This window comes from Macaca fascicularis, chromosome 3, assembly GCF_037993035.2.
Source record: "Macaca fascicularis isolate 582-1 chromosome 3, T2T-MFA8v1.1".
NCBI classification, from domain to species: Eukaryota; Metazoa; Chordata; class Mammalia; order Primates; family Cercopithecidae; genus Macaca; species Macaca fascicularis.
Genome location: NC_088377.1, coordinates 174,488,118 through 174,505,396, shown reverse-complemented (window position 1 = coordinate 174,505,396; position 17,279 = coordinate 174,488,118). Strand labels below are relative to the sequence as shown.

The window sequence follows — 17,279 nt, the reverse complement described above, 5'->3', positions numbered from 1 at the left end:
GGGTTTCACCATGTTGTCCATGCTGGTCTCGAACTCCTGACCTCAAGTGGTCCACTCGCCTTGGCCTCCCAAAGTGTTGGGATTACAGGCGTGAGCTACCATCATGCCTGGCCTAGATAGTTTGTTAATTACTTAAATTTTCAGAGGCCAAATGGAAGTACCAGGGATGGAATTTTTTTGGTGGGCAGATTTTAATTTTACATAAGAAGAACTTTGTAAAACTTCGTTATATTTGGCAGCCAAATTAATAAGCCTCGTCATGTATTTGAATTTGGTTATTTTAAATGCTTGGGTGGATGCTACATGGGGATTTACTTCTATACCTGCTTTTTTGATAGATTATGGGCCAAGATGATTTCAGCTGTTGACCCTTTTGGCTATGTGCTTCTATTTTTTAATTATTTCATTTGATAGAAAATGTCAACTAATAAAATATTTTTTCTAACTTAGACAATTCTTGTCATTTTAGACTAAAGCAAGCCAAAGAGCTGGACCGAGAGAGGGCTGCTGCCAATGAGCAGTTAACCAGAGCCATCCTTCGGGAGAGGATATCAAGCGAGGAGGAACGCGCTAAGGCAAAGCACCTGGTGAGTATTAAAAATGTAGGAGAAATTTTCTTGCCTACAAGGAAATCTCTGATGTTTGGGAAGAGCTAAGTACTCTGTGCCAGCTCTTAGTGTTGATAATATTATTCATGTTCTCTTTGCTCAGATTTTGATTTTTGCCTTTTACAAGTCGCTTACAGTTTAGGTTTAACCATCAAGGACTTTAAAGGCAGGTAACTCTGGAAGTATTGAAGTAAAGACCAACATGTGGACATATGTACATGTTTCATGCCTGAAGGATTGTTGTGTGCTTTTTTTTCGTTTTCTGTCTTGTCTTTTTTTTTTTTTTAATTCTTTTTTTTTTTTTTTTTGAGATGGAATCTTGATCTGTCGCCTAGGCTAGAGTGCAGTGGTGTGATCTTGGCTCACTGCAGCATCTGCCTCTGGGGTTCAAGCAATTCTCTAGCCTCAGCCTCCCAAGTAGCTGAGATTTACAGGCGCCTGCCATTATGCCTGGCTAATTTTTGTATTTTTACTAAAGGCGAGGTTTCACCATCTTGACCAGGCTGGTCTTGAACTCCTGACCGTGTGATCCACCTGCCTTGGCCTCCCAAAGTGCTGGAATTACAGGCGTAAGCCACCGCGCCCGGCCTGCCTGCTTTTTTTCTCCTTTGCCTTTGGTTTTATTGTCTTTGAAACCTCAGGGGTCAGCAGTCTAGGCTTCTTTCTCTCGCTGCTGGTAACTACCAGGTGTTAGTCTGGAAGACTCTGGCAAAGATGAGTAAGATTTGATCAATCACTCTCTGGGGTTTAGGGAAGAGAAAATGTAGAGCCAGGGCCTTGGGGGAACAGTCTTTTCTAAGATAATTTTTTTTTTAAAGAAAATATTTTTTAGTCTTTTAAAAGATTACATAGACATGTTTTTGTTGTTGTTGTCTTTAAAAGTATTACTAACAGACAGAAGAAGGTTTAAAAGGCCCCCATCAATCTGTCTTTCTGATATAACCGTGGTTTACACTGGTGTGTGTTTTCCTCTAGATTATTTTTTTCTAGGCTTTTTAACATATTGAAGCATTTAGATAATGCCATAGATGGTGTTAAGCCTCATGAACATTTTCCTGTGTCACTGAACATTTTTCTGAAATGTAGTTTTTAATGGCTGAATAATATTCTGTCTTTCGTATTCAACATAATTTATTAAGCAATTTCTTATTGTTATTTAATAGATAAAAGTGGAGCTGCTTTGGGTGAAACCTGGAGTGTTCACTGCTTAGCCTCCACTTCAGCCTTCCTAGAAACCCAGATGTAACTCCTTGGAACCTTTAATCCTCAATGGAGCACAGTTGGGAACTCACTGGACAGGGAAAATGGGACCACAGAATGGAAAACTTTGGATGCAAGAGTGAGGGGGATTTTCCTAGTTCAGTAGGCAATTGGGAAACATTAAAACTTTATAAGAAGAAGGCCAGTTTCTAGTCTCTCCCATCCTTTACCTTGGTCACTTCTCTGAAAGACTAACCCATGAATAGCTGCCATCAGAGAACATGAAAGGAAGTCCATGCCTAAGGAATCAGTTCCTTCAGTGACAAATCTGGGGTCCAGGTTGCATGGGCAAATAGTGAAGCCAGAAAGAATAGAGGTGGTAGACGAAGAAAGAAATGTCAGTGGACTGACTGGCAGCTGCCCTGAGAACAGTACATGTATTGACTAGAACAAAGCGAATAAGAGAGTTGGAAGCAAAGTCAGTCATTCTGAAAGGGGAATAATTTCAGAATTAAAGACAGTAAGTTTTAAGTAACTCAACTGAAAATTAAATTTGTTGTATGTCTAAGCTGAAGGATATTTTGAGGAAGTTGAAAAAATGTCAGGTCAGTGGGTTGAAAGGTCATTTCCATGCATATTAAAGTCTCCAAATTTGGAAGCTAAGGATGTAGTGGAGGAGGTTAATAGCACTCATGTTTGAGGAAGGTACGAGAGCAAAACTCTTAGTTTTCAGTGGGCAGAATACCTTGGTTGACATTTCTCTTTGCCTCCGAGCATTTACTGTTTTGAATCTTATGTTTGAAGCACTCTTTCTCTATCTCTTTTTGTCTGAATTTGGATATACTGTCTTGTTCTCTTAGTTTATAGAGACCAGCAAGATTCAAAAACTCAAAAAACTCATTAAATGTATACACACACTCAGCAAGACACAAAAAGAGATTTCACAAAAAAAGTGAAAGTATCGAAAGATTTGTTACTCAGCATAACTAAAATATTAAGCAACATGTTTTGATTGGAATAGTGTATCTGTAGTCTGTTCTCTTTTACCTATTGAATCTTGTCTGTTGTTGTCTTTACTGTTTTATGTAGCTGGTGAAACATGAACAACTGGCCTCGTACATTCTGATTTGTAGATCTCTTCTTTACAGATTCTGGTTGTGTGGTATAGATGACAAATTGTAGTACTCACAACCTCTATAGAGCCCTCAAAGCACTTAGGGAATAAAAGTGGAATTTATACCACAGGATGACAACTGATTCAGAGGGTCCCTTCCTTCCTTCCCAGAGTGTTATCAGACATTTGCATGGTCTGCCATGACCACAGCAACATGGCTGCCTATGACATTTAGTTATTGGGCAATTCCCAATTTATTTACCAGATTTCTCCCTTTATTATTGTTATTTGTTATTATGGAAGACATACATATTCATTGGATCAAGATTAGAAAATAAATACAAAGAGATACTAAAATCACTCAATGTACTACAATTCAGAGATAGTTACTGTTAATATTTTGGTTTATTGTTTTTATATTCCTTTTTACTTCCTACTAAGTTGGTATAAAACATTTGATTTTATGTGTATTACTGTATTTCTCCAAACATAGATAATAGTACACACACTTTTATATAACTCTTAACAATAGCCTTCACATTAAAACATTTAGGCCATGTGGTAGAAGTTTTTATAGCAATAAATATGTTTTTGTATGGTCACATTTTAATAGTTGTGTTTCACTGAGTTTTTCACTAATTACTAAATTAATACAAGAATATTATAGAACATTTGGAAAAATTACAAAGAAAATCAGTATTATTATAATTCTGTCATCTGTCATTAATGTTCAGAGGTATAAAGTTCTTTCTGCCTTCCCCATACGTATATATTTTATACATGCTTTAGGATTTCAGATTTTGCATCCCACCACCCTCCAGACCAGTACTGTGTGGTGTGGACAGTGATCGCAAGCCTGCTGTTGTATGTTAGTTCCTTGATCCCCAGCTGGAGAGGTGGGCATCTTCAGAACTCGTAATTGATGTGGGAGTAACCCCAAGAAGGTTAGCATTGCTCCACTGTGTGTGGAGGGCCCCTATTGCTGCCATTCTTAATTCTAATATGTGGGACTCTTTGAGTGGTGGCCAAGCATTGCTTCATTCCTCTTTATTTAGAACTCAAATGTTGCAGCCTGCAGGAAAGTAAAGATTGGGTTTCACACATGTGAAGTAATTAAAAAGTTGTCTTTCAGGAGAACGGGGGTGAAAGCACAGGAGCTGATGTGATGTTGGGACTGTGAAATAAAACGATTCCCACCCCTTACCCTACACCCCCCGCATCTTTCTGTCTCACTAACAGCTGACATTTAGGTTTCTGTCTCCTTAGATGTGAGTCCAGGCTTTTTCTTCCCACAGTTGTTTTAGCGGCTAGCTTTACTGAGGCTCTTTGAAGGGCAAAGTCATGATGGCCGTGTTGTTGAAGTTTTAAAACAGGATCAGATCAAAACTTTCCCCTTTGGAAGAATTGCTTTCACTGGGGAAGCTGTTAATCCCACTCTAGATTCTGGAAGAGTATACCAGCCTCTTCCTCTACTCAGCGCTGAGTGGTGCCAGCATGTTAATCAGTTGACTTTATCCAGAGGCTTTGGAAGAGGCAGTCTACTGATAATGATTTTACCCGCAAGAAAATGTTAAAAGCAGCTCATATTCAAAATATGCTTCTTAGGAGCAGGAAAGCACCTCTGTGTAAAGAATGAAGACTGACTAGAAAGACAAGACCAGGGAATTTGTAAAGTGAACGCAACTTGATATGTGTATTGTAAAGATCTTATATATGTGATCTCGTATTTGCTGTCATTAGATTCTTTGTTGAAATTGAACAGTAGCAGGTTGGTTTTTTTGACTTTGCAATTATAGTTTCTTTTTAAAATACCAATTAAAATTTTGACTCACTGTTTTTTATGTCTTACTACATTATGCTGGTTTAATGTTAGATTTTTTTAATTTTTAATTTTTTATTGTTTTTAAAAATTTAAGTAGAGACAGAGTCTTGCTATGGATCTTGAACTCCTGGCTCAAGTGATCTTCTGCCTTGGTCTCCCGGAGTGTTGGGATTATAGACGTGAGCCACCGTGCCCAGCCACATATTTCTTGTTACCATCACAGAACTATGTAGTATTTTCTTTTCTTTTCTTTCCTTTTTTTTAATCTAAACGTTAAAAGAAGTCTCAATTTACTTAAGGCAATATTTACTTCAGTATTCTTCCATTACTCTTTGGACAGATGTTTTATTGAGTGCTTACTGTATGAAATGTACAATGTTAGGTACTAATAATCTATAAATAAAAGACAAAATCTTGCCCTTGAGGAATAAAAGGTAGAGTTTAAAAATGCTAAGTCTGTTATAGAGCCATGCTACTTATAGTCTTGTGAGGATTCTCACTTTTGGGAAGGCCAGGACTTTGTCTTTCTTTTAACTAATTGCTGTGTCTGCATTTATTTATTCAACACATAATTGAGTGCTTAATATATGCCAGTGCTGAGCAAACAGTAAGCAGTCAATAAATATTTGTTGATTGAATAAATGACTAATTGCATCTACTGAAGCCCTGGAAATAGGATGAGAGGAAATGGGGAAGAATAGAAAAGATTTTCTGGGGAAAGGACCCCTGAGCTGAATCTTGAAGTATGAGTAGGATTTGCTCCCAAGGTTGAGGAGTGGGATGAAACAGCCTCAGGTATTGCAGGCAAAAGCATGGAAACATGGGGACAGGGGGACACTAGTAGAAGTTGCTGAGAGGGAATCCTTGTGGCAGTTAGAACATAGTCTATTCTTTAATTGTATGTGTGTGCTGGGGGTTCACAACTTAACCCGTCTGGCATGGCCCTAGGTCCTGTTTATAATTGGTACGTGATTGCCACAAAAAGTCTGTTTTGCCAGTCTTATGGTCTCTATTTTAACATTAATGTTGGTCAGTGGTTGTGTCTAAACTGCAAAAGAGAGGGTGTATAAAGAGATATGTCCAACCTCCTATCCCTTTATGGTCAAGATCTCAGTTTTTTAGTTTCTCTGAGGTCCCCTTGGCTAAGAGGGGGTCCATTTAGTCAGTCATGGGGCTTAGGGTTTGATTTTTAGCTTACACTCCATAATGAAGTATGAAGGGAAGGGCAGAGGAGGAAATGGCAGGAAGCCCGAAGACCAGTTAGAAAGCCCTGTGTTAATCCAGGTGAGAACAGGTGGTACCCAAGTTAGGGCATGGTAGCAGGGATGCAGAGAAAAGAAGAGGCATAGGAACTATTTGGAAGGTAGTATTACTAGGATTTTAGGTTTGAAGGGTTGAAAGAAACGTCAAGACTAACTACAAGCAAGGTTTCTAGTATCAGCAACTTCATATCATTTTAAATACAAAAATTAGCAATCAGTGTAAAAAATGTCCTGGGCTAAGCATAGTGTGAAATTTGACTTCAGTGTAGCATTGAGGAGGGTCCTGGCCTCAGATACTGCACCAGTTGTTTATTCAGCGCTTGGCAAGAACATTAGTCAGATCATTAGGTAATTTCTGTCCCTTTCTGCATTGTCCTTCATCACATATTTATTAAACACCTACTGTGTACTAAGCACTATTTGCCAGGGTTGCAAAGATGAATTAGATCTGGTTGCTTTTCTTCAGAGTCTGCAGTTAAGTGTCAGGTTTGTGGGGAAGGTTATTCTTGCCTTGTATATTTTGTCCCAACTTAAGTTATAATTTTTGAATTTGTAAAACCTTATACTGTAGAAAAAAAAATACAGTTAAAAAAAAAAGGGTGGGTGAATGCATAAATTTAGTTTTTGCAAATTTAAGCGACTGTTTCTCAAAATGTCACTTTTCATCCCCAGTTTGCCTTTTGTCTGAAATGCACCAGTGAAGCAATCAAGAAGAAGAATTGATTAATTTTGTGCTGTGTGCCTTTCAGTTCTGTGTTTTGTTTGTGCTTCAAACTGTGACAGTTGAAATTTCATGGTAAAAAAGAAAAAGGTTTTGAATTTGGGGTATAGAGAAAAATGACTAAATTAAAGGAAGCAGATGAGAACACTACTGCTGTCCAAGTGAGGTTCTATCCAAGGGGGAAAGGATACAACTGGGGTTGTAATTTTGAAATGATCGACATGCTTCATGCTCAAAAGTTCTGTGTAAGAGAAGAGTAAGAGTGATCACTTGGGATTTTTAGTATCACTGGAATTAGCCAGGTGAATGAAGTTGCAGTGTAAGCAGTGGTTTCCCGGGTTCTTTTATTGGGCATTTAAAGATAATTTTAAAAATAAATCTGTTGTTTTTGGGTGCAATTTAGACTTGGATTATAACCTCTGTTAAAACTCTCTCTCTGGTTATGTATGTTGTGTACTGGTTTTCTTGCCCTAGACACTAACCTCCAATTATTTGGATATCAGTTTGCTTTGAATTCCAAAAATGAAGTTAATGAATTTGAGCTTTTGCTTTTGACAACTATTGAAATATGGCATTTCCACGTTATATTGGAAGGATTTGGGCCATTTAGGTGTTAGACATTTTCCTCAGTGTTATTGGTGAGAATGGGCTCTGGGATCCATCTGCAAATCCTGTTCTTTCTGACTCTTGCTCTCTTAATAGCTTACCAGGAAATTCAAAGGGAAGTATCCCTCACAACAGGTGAGAGCCTCCTGTGCCTTTGGATTTAGCAGGCTGTTAGGGCTTCTGAGGCAAAGCATTCAGATTCTGTTTTCTCCTTTGTGTTCTTTGTTATCATGTGTGGCCTCTACCTCCTGTGTATTATGGCAGCATTATTATTATCAGCTGGAATGCACACACAACCTTATGAAGAGATTGTGAACCAAATTTTCTGTGGAGTAGCAGGGCAGCTTTAGGTATGTCTGCCACTGCACTGCAGTGAAAAAGGAGAAATGCCTTTTGTTTCAGTTTGCCCGCCTGGGCTGTACGTTAAGATCCCAAAGAATGAATAGGACTGCAATTACAGATTTAAACTTTGCTTGTATCCTGAAAACTTGCCCAGATTAATATATTTCTCAAATTTACATTGTCAGACCCCCTTTCCTCATCCAGGTTGGCAGAAATGCCTAGGTTCTTTTTTTTTTTTTTTTTTTTTTAATAAAGGGTCTTGCTTGTTGCCCAGGCTGGAGTGCAGTGCATCATCACAGCTTATTGCAGCCTTGACCTCCCAGGCTCAAGCGATCTTCTCACCTCAACTTCCTGAGTAGCTGGGACTGGAGGCACATTCCACCATGTCTGGCTAATTTTATTTTATTTTATTTTGTGTGTGTGTGTGTGTGTGTGTGTGTGTGTGTTTAATTAAGAAACAGAGTTTTGCCATGTTGCCCAGGCTGGTCTCAAACTCCTGTGCTCAGGAGATCCTCCCTCCTTCACCTCCCAAAGTGCTGGGATTACAGGCGTCAGCCACCGCACCCGACCAGAAATACCTAGGATCTTAACATCACCAAATAGCCTCCGAGAAGCGCAACATTATGCTGACTAGATATCGAGGGACCTGGAGGTGGAGAAGAGTGGAGTATTCTGGTCCTGGAGATCTCACTGCCAAGACTCAGGGGGCCGATCACGTAAACACGGTGTCGCCATTCTCCAAGGAACTGTGTCAGATTGTGTGACCTTCTTGACAGTGATTAGAAAAGAAGACAGCACAGTTGAGTAGAATGCCATTGATGTTCTTGGCAGCAATTAGTCATATTTAAAGACAGCTAGGGAAAATAACTCTGCTTAGAATGTGTTCTGATATTTTCTAAGTGTGCTTTTGAAAATTCATCAAGTTACTTGCAAACCAGTTGGATCAGGGCAGCTCTTGTTGAGTGGTGTCCTAAGTGTTAGCTGTGATAACTTATTGACATCCTGTCACTTGGGTCATTATGGGTGTCCAGGTGAGATATGGAGAGCACTGTGTAAAAGTCCATAGGCAACTGCGGTGCAAAGGGCTGGTTATAATTCCATCTATTTATGATGACCTGGCATTCATTGTGAACATATTTACTTCATTGCCTGGTCTGTTGGAATTGTATTGAACTGACATCATAATCTCGTTTCCTACTAAAGAGGCTAAGAAATACGGCCCTTGGTATTTGCTTTAACCTGCAACAAATTAAAAGTTAAGCATAATCAAGTCTGTCAGTCCTTAAGAATCCCAAGTACATGTTTTGCACATTGTGTTTTGAATGAGAATGTAAGGCAGATGAACTCCTTATATTCTTACAGCAATCTTTCCACATTGTCTTCATGGCTAGTCATACAACTGTCAGTTCTGATACAGTTGTTGTGACTCGTTTTCATCCTATTGTGCAGGGACCTGAGGTTTAGCAAATTCATATTAAATCGAACAGCAATATTGTTTACCATGTGATATACTATGTGATGTACCATGTGCAGTAAGGCCTGCTTCATTTTTATTGCATATTAAATTTTTCACAGTGTTGAATATCCCAGCTCTATATTCCTTTTGTGTATCCTTGCTTTTATTGCTTTGATGTAATTCCTAATTGGCACTGAGTTATGCTTTTTCTGTGTTTCTTGATGCTCTGACCTGTGCCCTGATTTGGGGGTGGGAGCAGGCAGCAGCTATCTTCATGTACCCTGTAACTATTCCCTTAACCATAAAGACATTGGACATTTTCTTGCTCACTGTACTCTTCTGTTTACTAACTGTAGTTTAAGGATGACTTCTCTTGAAAATACCAAAGGGCAGAATTACCAAATGAAGAAAGGCTTCCATTCTCTCGAGAGCAGGAATCTGTTTACAAACCTGCAGTATTTATTACATACCTCATTTAGTCCATTCATCATTTTAATAGAAAAATGAGTCATTTTAGATGATTCTGAAATAATTCGAGGTAAGCTACATTGCTGCAGGCAGAATATGATTTACACAGACAGCACCATGCTATTTTCAAAAAAATACAGTAGAATGATCAGCACCAATAATTTATGATTACTTGTGGTAAACTTATCAAATGTCTTCATTGTCATAGAAATTTGTTGATTAAATAAAGCATTTAGAGTTTTCTAGCTAGCTTTTCCCCCTTCTTCCATCTTTTATGACAAATGGTTACAGAGTTCCATACTTACCCGCTGCCTGTTTCAAACATTGACTGTAAATTTAATTCCAGACTTGTGTTTAATATTTTCTTGTTAAGAAAGAACACCAGTCAGTGTCATGGGCCAGTTTTATTGGAGATGATAAAACCTACTCATATACATTTTCTGCTTAGAAATTAAACTTCATCCATTTACAGTTTCTTTAGCCCAGTGTATGCACATATTTTAAATCCTATCTTACCTATCCATAGGTTACATATTTGACTCTCAGGAACACAGCTAACTCATTGCCTGGAACCATAGCTGTGAACCCCAAAGGCATCACAAAGTGATTCTAGCTAGTGTCTTGAAGCTTATGAGCTTTGTTGATAAGCAGCATCACAGTAAAAACCATATTTGCTTTTAGATTTAGTTTTTTTTTTTTTTTCTTTTTTTCATTTAACTAAGAGCCTTCAACTCTAGTATCTCCTTGGGTGTTTGATATGGGTAGACATCTATCATTCATTCTTATTAGAGATGATAAAAGAAACATTCAAAGAGACTGTGAAACTAAAGGTTGCACAGAGATAGAGCCAGGGTTACAACTCTGATCTTCTCTGCCGAGGTGATCTTATTTTGGGCACAATTTAGCAAGTTTAGTTTTGTTGTTGTTTTTTTTTTTAACGTGTAATGGATTTGATTTATTACATTAGAAAGGGTGAGTGGACATTTAGGTACATGGACAAAGCAGAAATCACTGCAGCTAAAAGTAGAAAAGGCAACTAATTGTCATGCATGTGATACACTCACAGGAAATAAAACACACACACAGACACACACACACACGAAACCCATAGCATTATGAGCCTACTTAGCATAGAGGCAGGCAGCCTTAACTACTTGAATAGGCTTTGTGTGTTCTTGCTTAGTAAAATAGTGTATGCACAATCATAATACTATCAGGGATTGAGAATAATCTGTTTACCAGCATGGGTGAGAAATATTAGCACTACCATTTCCATCTAAACCATTTTGCATTTAAAAAGTTCTGGCACGTCAACCTGTAAATTTCAGTATTAAAAGACATTCTCTTATGTGAATCCCTGTATTGCAAAAGATACTAGTCAAAGGAAGTGCTATTTGTACACTTTCATCAAGTCATTTTTGAATGTTCTTATTTAAAGAAAGTTTTCTATGGCCTGTTACACTTTGGGAGAAGTGATTGATATAGACACAAAAGGACCTGGTTTCTAGTGATTATACATTCCCTTGGCCTCAGAGGAATACTAGTATATAAAGGCAGAAACTTTCTCTCTTTTTTTTTTTTTTGAGACAGAGTCTCACTGTGTTGTCCAGGCTGGAGTGCTGTGGTGTAGTCTTGGCTCACTGCAGCCTTCTGCCTCCCGGGTTCAAGTCATTCTCCTGCCTCAGCCTCCTGAGTAACTGGGATTACAGGTGTGCACCTCCACGCCTGGCTAATTTTTGTATTTTTAGTAGAGATGGGGTTTCACCATGTTGGTCAGGCTAGTCTTGAACTCGTGACCTCGTGATCCACCCACCTTGGCCTCCCAAAGTGCTGGGTTTACAGGTGTGAGCCACTGCACTCGGCCTTCTCTTTTTTATGTCTAACATAAAGTCTTCATTTGTGGGGAGGTAAGAGATGATCCAATTATTTTTGTCAATTATTTTGTCAGTTATTCAATTTTGGATAATAAAGACGCATTAATCTGGGAGAATGCTTGTTGAGAGTAGAGGTAGGCTTGCTGCAATAGAGTATTTTTAGGAATAAATGTGATATACATTAGCAGTGTCTACTCATTAGTGAATTCAATCACTTTTGTATTTTCATTGAGTTTTATGAGAAATTTAAAGGAAGATATTCTACAGTTTGTTTCTAAAGCCACGCTCTGAATAGAGTTTGAAAAACTATGCCATTGACCATTTTGGATATTTGTTAAGTTTAAACAAACAAACAAACAAAAAAGGAAACAAAAAATTGGGGATGTAGTTGTATAATTGTTAATGTAGTTTTCAATTATATTTTCCAATTCCAAGAATAATTCTCTCAACAGCAGGTGAACTAATGTATTAAAAATTAGTTTATTTCCAAAAAATAAGCTCTTTTCTCATAGCTCTGATAGAATGATAGGAAAGAGCTGGTAACTGATCTTACTACTATTGCAAAAACTAACAACTGAGTATTAACATTGCTAGATTATGTGTGCGTGTGTGTGTGTGCGTGTGTGTATCATCATTTGTGTTGCACAGGGTAAAGGTAGAGACACTAAGAAATTAGAATTTTAAAATTCCTTTCTTAAACTTTTTACTTTGAAATAATTTTTAGCTTATGGTAAAGTTGTAAGAATAGTAGCAAAGAGCTTAACTCTGATTCATCTATTTTTAGACATTTAACTCACTTTATCATTCTATTTCTGCCTACATATATTTTATATATATATATTTTATATATATATTATATATGGGGGAGGGGATCATTTGAGCATGGGTAGAAGACATGCTTATTTACCTCTTAATACTTCTGCCTCTTAAAAATCAGTGTTTCTTACATAATCAAGTATAGTTGTCAAAATCAAGAAATTTAACATTGATGACTATTTTAATATTTAGCCCAGATTTCAATTTTGTCAATTATTTCAATAATGTTCTTTATAGCAACTGTTCCTCTGGATACAGGATGTATTCTAGGATCATATATTGCAACCATTGTAATTGTTGTGTCTTAAAATTCCATTTTTTTTTTTTTTTTTGAGATGGAGTCTCGCTCTGTCGCCCAGGCTGGAGTGCAGTGGCGCGATCTCGGCTCACTGCAAGCTCCGCCTCCTGGGTTTACGCCATTCTCCTGCCTCAGCCTCCTGAGTAGCTGGGACTACAGGCGCCCGCCACCGCGCCGGGCTAATTTTTTGTATTTTTAGTAGAGACGGGGTTTCACCGTGGTCTCGATCTCCTGAGCTTGTGATCCGCCCGCCTCGGCCTCCCAAAGTGCTGGGATTACAGGCGTGAGCCACCGCGCCCGGCCTTAAAATTCCATTTTAAACATGATTTGCAAACAGTATTAAGATGAATACTGTTAACTTCAATTTATGAATTACTGCTGTCATTGCTAGAGTTTTAGTAAGAAGAAAGTGGAATGGGCAAAAAAGAGGTGAAGAGTTTCATTCAGACCTATAGCTTAATATTCTGTATTGTGGGTGAGTGGAGGAAAAATCATTGTTTTGGAAATTTTCTTTTCATGAACTAAAAATGCTTTCACCAGCATCTGTATAGATCCTGTATCTTCAAAGTCCAGCAGGCATCCATGTTGCATCATTAAAAACTGTTAGAGAATAAACTCTTCCTATATTTTGACAATTTTTGAAGAGTAATATCATCTGAAATAGCCTTCTCTCTGTCCCTCCACCCTCCCCTTCCAGGTACGACTCCATGTAATTTTAGGCAAATTGCTTCCTTTTCTTTATGCCCTTTGTTTCCGTCTTTTTAAAATGAGGACAAGGTCGTTAATGTAGTTTTTTTTCAAGTCTCTTACCTTGAATAAATATCTAAATATAGGAGTTCTTACAGAATGCTAAGTTCTATATACGTATAAACTGAGTTTTTATAAAGTAATTTTGTTTTATGAATAGGTTACCAATTCCAAGAGTCACATTTATTTTAATTTTCTTTGGTTATTAAAAAAGTCCATTTTAGAAAAAGAAAAACAGTTAAAGTTGAAAGCCTCTATTTTCTTGGTTAAATTGGATTTTTGTTATTGAATACTTATTCTGATTAGTAGAAGTGGTTTAGTCACAGGCCAGGCATAAATGCTTTTAGACAGTCACTGAATTGGAAGTGTCAACATGAGAGAGGGATCCTTTTCTTGGAAATGGGAGCATGGGATCTTTCTGCTAATAGTGTTTGTTGGCTGAGAATGAAAACTCAGAGCTTTGTTAGGAAAATAAACTTAAATTGGCAACAACCTGAGTGTGAACCTGGAGGGCATTATACTAAGTGAAATAAATGAGATACAGAAAAACAAACACTATGTTCTAACTTGTATGTGGAAACTAGAAAAGTTGAACTCTTAGAAGCAAAGAATAGAAAGGTGGTTGCCAGAGGTTGGGGGCGGGAGAAGTGGGGAGATTTGGTTAAAGGGTACAAAGTTTCAGTTATAAGATAGATGAATAAGTTCTGTGGATCGAATGTACAGCATTGTAACTATAGTTCTACAGTATTTTTAATAATACTCTATTGTGTACTTGAAATTTGCCAAGAGAATGGATCTTAAATGTTCTTAACTGCATGCATGCATCGTGTGTGTACACACACACACAGGTGTGAGATGATCGATGTGTTAATTAACTTGATTGTGGTAGTCATTTTATATTGTATATGTATATAAAGTCATCTTGCTGCATAACTAAAAATACGTAATTTTTACTTGTCAATTATACCTCAGTAAAACTGGGGAAAAATACAGAACTGGTGGGAAAAATATAATTAAGTGACCCAAATTTTTGTATCATAGTGGATGAAACCCCTTTGCTATCTCTAAGCTTAAACAAAGATTCATCTTTTTGAATGCTTGCTTGTTTTCCATGTCTTTCTTCAGTTCATTAAAAATTAATATATTTGTGAGACAGGGTCTTTCTCTGTTACCCAGGCTGGAGTACAGTGGTGCAATCATAGCTCATTGTAGCCTCAACCTCCTGGGCTCAAGTGATCCTCCTGCTTCAGCCCCTCAAACAGCTGGGATTACAGGTGTGTATTACCACACCTGGCTAATTTATTTTTTATCTTTTGTAGAGATGGGGTCTCACTATGTTGTCTAGGCTGATTTTAAACTCGTGGGCTCAATCGAGCCTCCTTTCTAGGCCTCCCAAAGTGCTGGGATGACAGGTGTGAGATGCTGCACCTGAGCCCCTTTTTTTGTTTGGTTTTTTGTTTTGGCGATAGAGTCTGTCACACAGGCTGGAGTGCAGTGGCACCATATTGGCTCACTGCTACCTCTGCTTCCGGTGTTCAGGCAATTCTTGTGCTGCCTCCTGAGTAGTTGGGACTACAGATGCATGCCACCATACCTGGCGATCTTTTTGTATTTTTGGTAGAGACAGGGTTTCACCATGTTGGCCAGGCTGGTCTTGAGCTCTTGACCTCAGTGTTCTGCATGCCTCGGCCTCCCAAAGTGCTAGGATTACAGGCATGAGCCACCATGCCTGGCCCTGTTTGTTAATTTTTAATGTGACCATTGGATCTTCCACCTTGCTAATTTCTGACATTGTTTTTCTTCCTTTCTAAACACCTCCTTGCTCCATGTTGAATTTTAAGCATATGGACAGTGGCATCATTAGAAAGTTTCCCATCATTCCCTGTCATGCACAGGTGATAGAAGAATGTATTGGTGCTTCAAACTGATTATTACTTTTTACCTCCTTGATGAACTCAATATATTATAGAGAGAGTGACTCAGTTCCAACCCTGGAGGCATCAAAAAGAACAAGTTCTAAATAACATCCTCCTTTAGAATGCAGCATATTTTAACTGTGTCTCTCCATCTTGCACATCACCACTTCCAAGCTCCGTCTCTAACTATACATATGCTCTCTGTGTGTATGATAATACTGCTTTCTCCGTCCTCTCTTCTCCTCTCTCCTCTCTTTGAATTTTTTTTTTTTGTGAGCCTTAGGAACATGTACACAGAGTGACACAACAAAAGCAGGCTCTTGATGTAGTCAGGTTTTGTCCTTGTAAATGACATGGTACAAATGCATGCGGTGGATTAAAATATGTTCACCCTGACAGAAATCTTTCAGTTGAAGTGAAAAAGCGTCCGTCAATTCTGATTGCAACAAAGGTTGCTGCTGCGAGTGTGAGGGACTTGCCAAGACTGCAAGTTTTTCAAGCTCTATTCTGGAGATACATTTGTTACTTGGTTCTCAGCTTTGATTTGGTTATAATCTTGTCTTGGCATGTTCTCTTTCCAGAATATACCATTTTCATTTTTCTTTGGCCTTTTCTCAAGATTTATGAAGGGGGATATTTAGCTTTTTGTCTGGCAAATAGCAGAGGTTGTTTGAATTCCCTAATCAATAATTGTAAAATAACTAGAAATTGATCTATGCCAGTTGTAAACCCATCCATACATTTATTTTTTCTTTTTCTTCTTCTTTTTTTTGAGACAGAGTTTTTGCTCTGTCTCCCAGGCTGGAGTGCAATGGCACGATCTCGGCTCACTGCAACCTCTGTCTCCAGGGTTCAAGTGATTCTCCTGCCTCAGCCTCCTGAGTAGCTAGGATTACAGGCGCCTGCCACCATGCCTTGCTAATTTTTGTGTTTTCATTGGAGACAGAGTTTTACTATGTTGGCCAGGCTGGTCTTGAACTCCAGACCTCAAATGATCTACCCGCCTCAGCCTCCCAAAGTGCTGGGATTACAGGCGTGAGCCACTGTGCCTAGCCCCATCCATGCATTTCTGTTAATGTCTGCTATCCGTTAGAAACTGTACATAAAACATTTTTGTCCCCACATCACTGAAGATAGGACAGAGGCAAGTGACAGACAACTGTGTATTAAGGGAATGCTCTTAGAGTGCTCACAGTTTGATACATGGCTGTGGGGCTGTTTCTCTAGATTTGTAATACGTGCTTTGCAGGTGAAAGTTTCTGGAATGTGAATATAGCCTCATTTGGGAGTTAGAGCTCATCCCAGGTATAGGCAGAATAATGTTGTGATTTGAGGCTACTGCCAGGTTATGCCTTTTCAAAAATAGACTTTTCACTCATTTGGCATGGCCTCCCCTTTCTTCTCTATTTGGCCTGAAATTCTTAATTTCTCTCTCTCTCATGATAGAATTAAGGGCAAGCATGCTGGAAGTGCTGGAAGTGTTTAATTTGGCAAGACCACCATTGATAGACATGTATGTTGCCCGGGCAAAAAAGATGCTGGTTAATACTTGGGTTAGAAGGACACATGTTCTCTTCCTCTCCCCGTTATGGTGATACCTGTCAGTTTGTCAGATGTTATTTTGCTGCCTTGTGACTGTGGAGATTTCATAAGACCTAAGCTTCTCACTGGCCAGGGCACTATTATTTTGGGAGGACTTACCTGTGCTCACAGATTGTAGTAAGACACTTACTCTTAAATAACTTAGAAGTGAGAGAGAAATGGTGGTCTTGGGATAAAGCTGGAAATGGACCGAGTGGCTTCAGAACAAGAATGGCCCATTGCTGATGGACTATATTAATACATCTTAGGAAAGGATATGCCAATCTTTATTTTTCAGTCTTTAAAGTTCTAAATAAAAACCAAGTAACAGATGTATCTCCAGAGTATTTAATACCACGAGACATATTTACAATATGATGTTTAATGGAGTAAAAATCAGGATACTCTTTAATAGCTGTACATCTCTATGGATGGAAAGCTTCATAGT

General features: G+C 38.4%; 1 protein-coding gene across 10 annotated transcripts in view; it reads left to right on the top strand.

Moving 5' to 3' along the window:
• Positions 1 to 17,279, top strand: part of CHCHD3 (coiled-coil-helix-coiled-coil-helix domain containing 3) — a 293,654-nt gene that overhangs the window by 105,678 nt on the left and 170,697 nt on the right. For 8 of the 10 annotated variants that reach the window (XM_074036001.1, XM_065542569.2, XM_074036000.1 and 5 more), the window contains exon 4: positions 470 to 587. In XM_074036001.1, the coding sequence (XP_073892102.1) occupies positions 470 to 587 (118 nt within the window). Of the gene's footprint in view, positions 1 to 469; positions 588 to 1,771; positions 3,527 to 6,678; positions 6,817 to 17,279 lie in introns of those variants that run through there. The other 2 variants (XM_074036002.1, XM_065542570.2) reach the window with 2 other exon arrangements.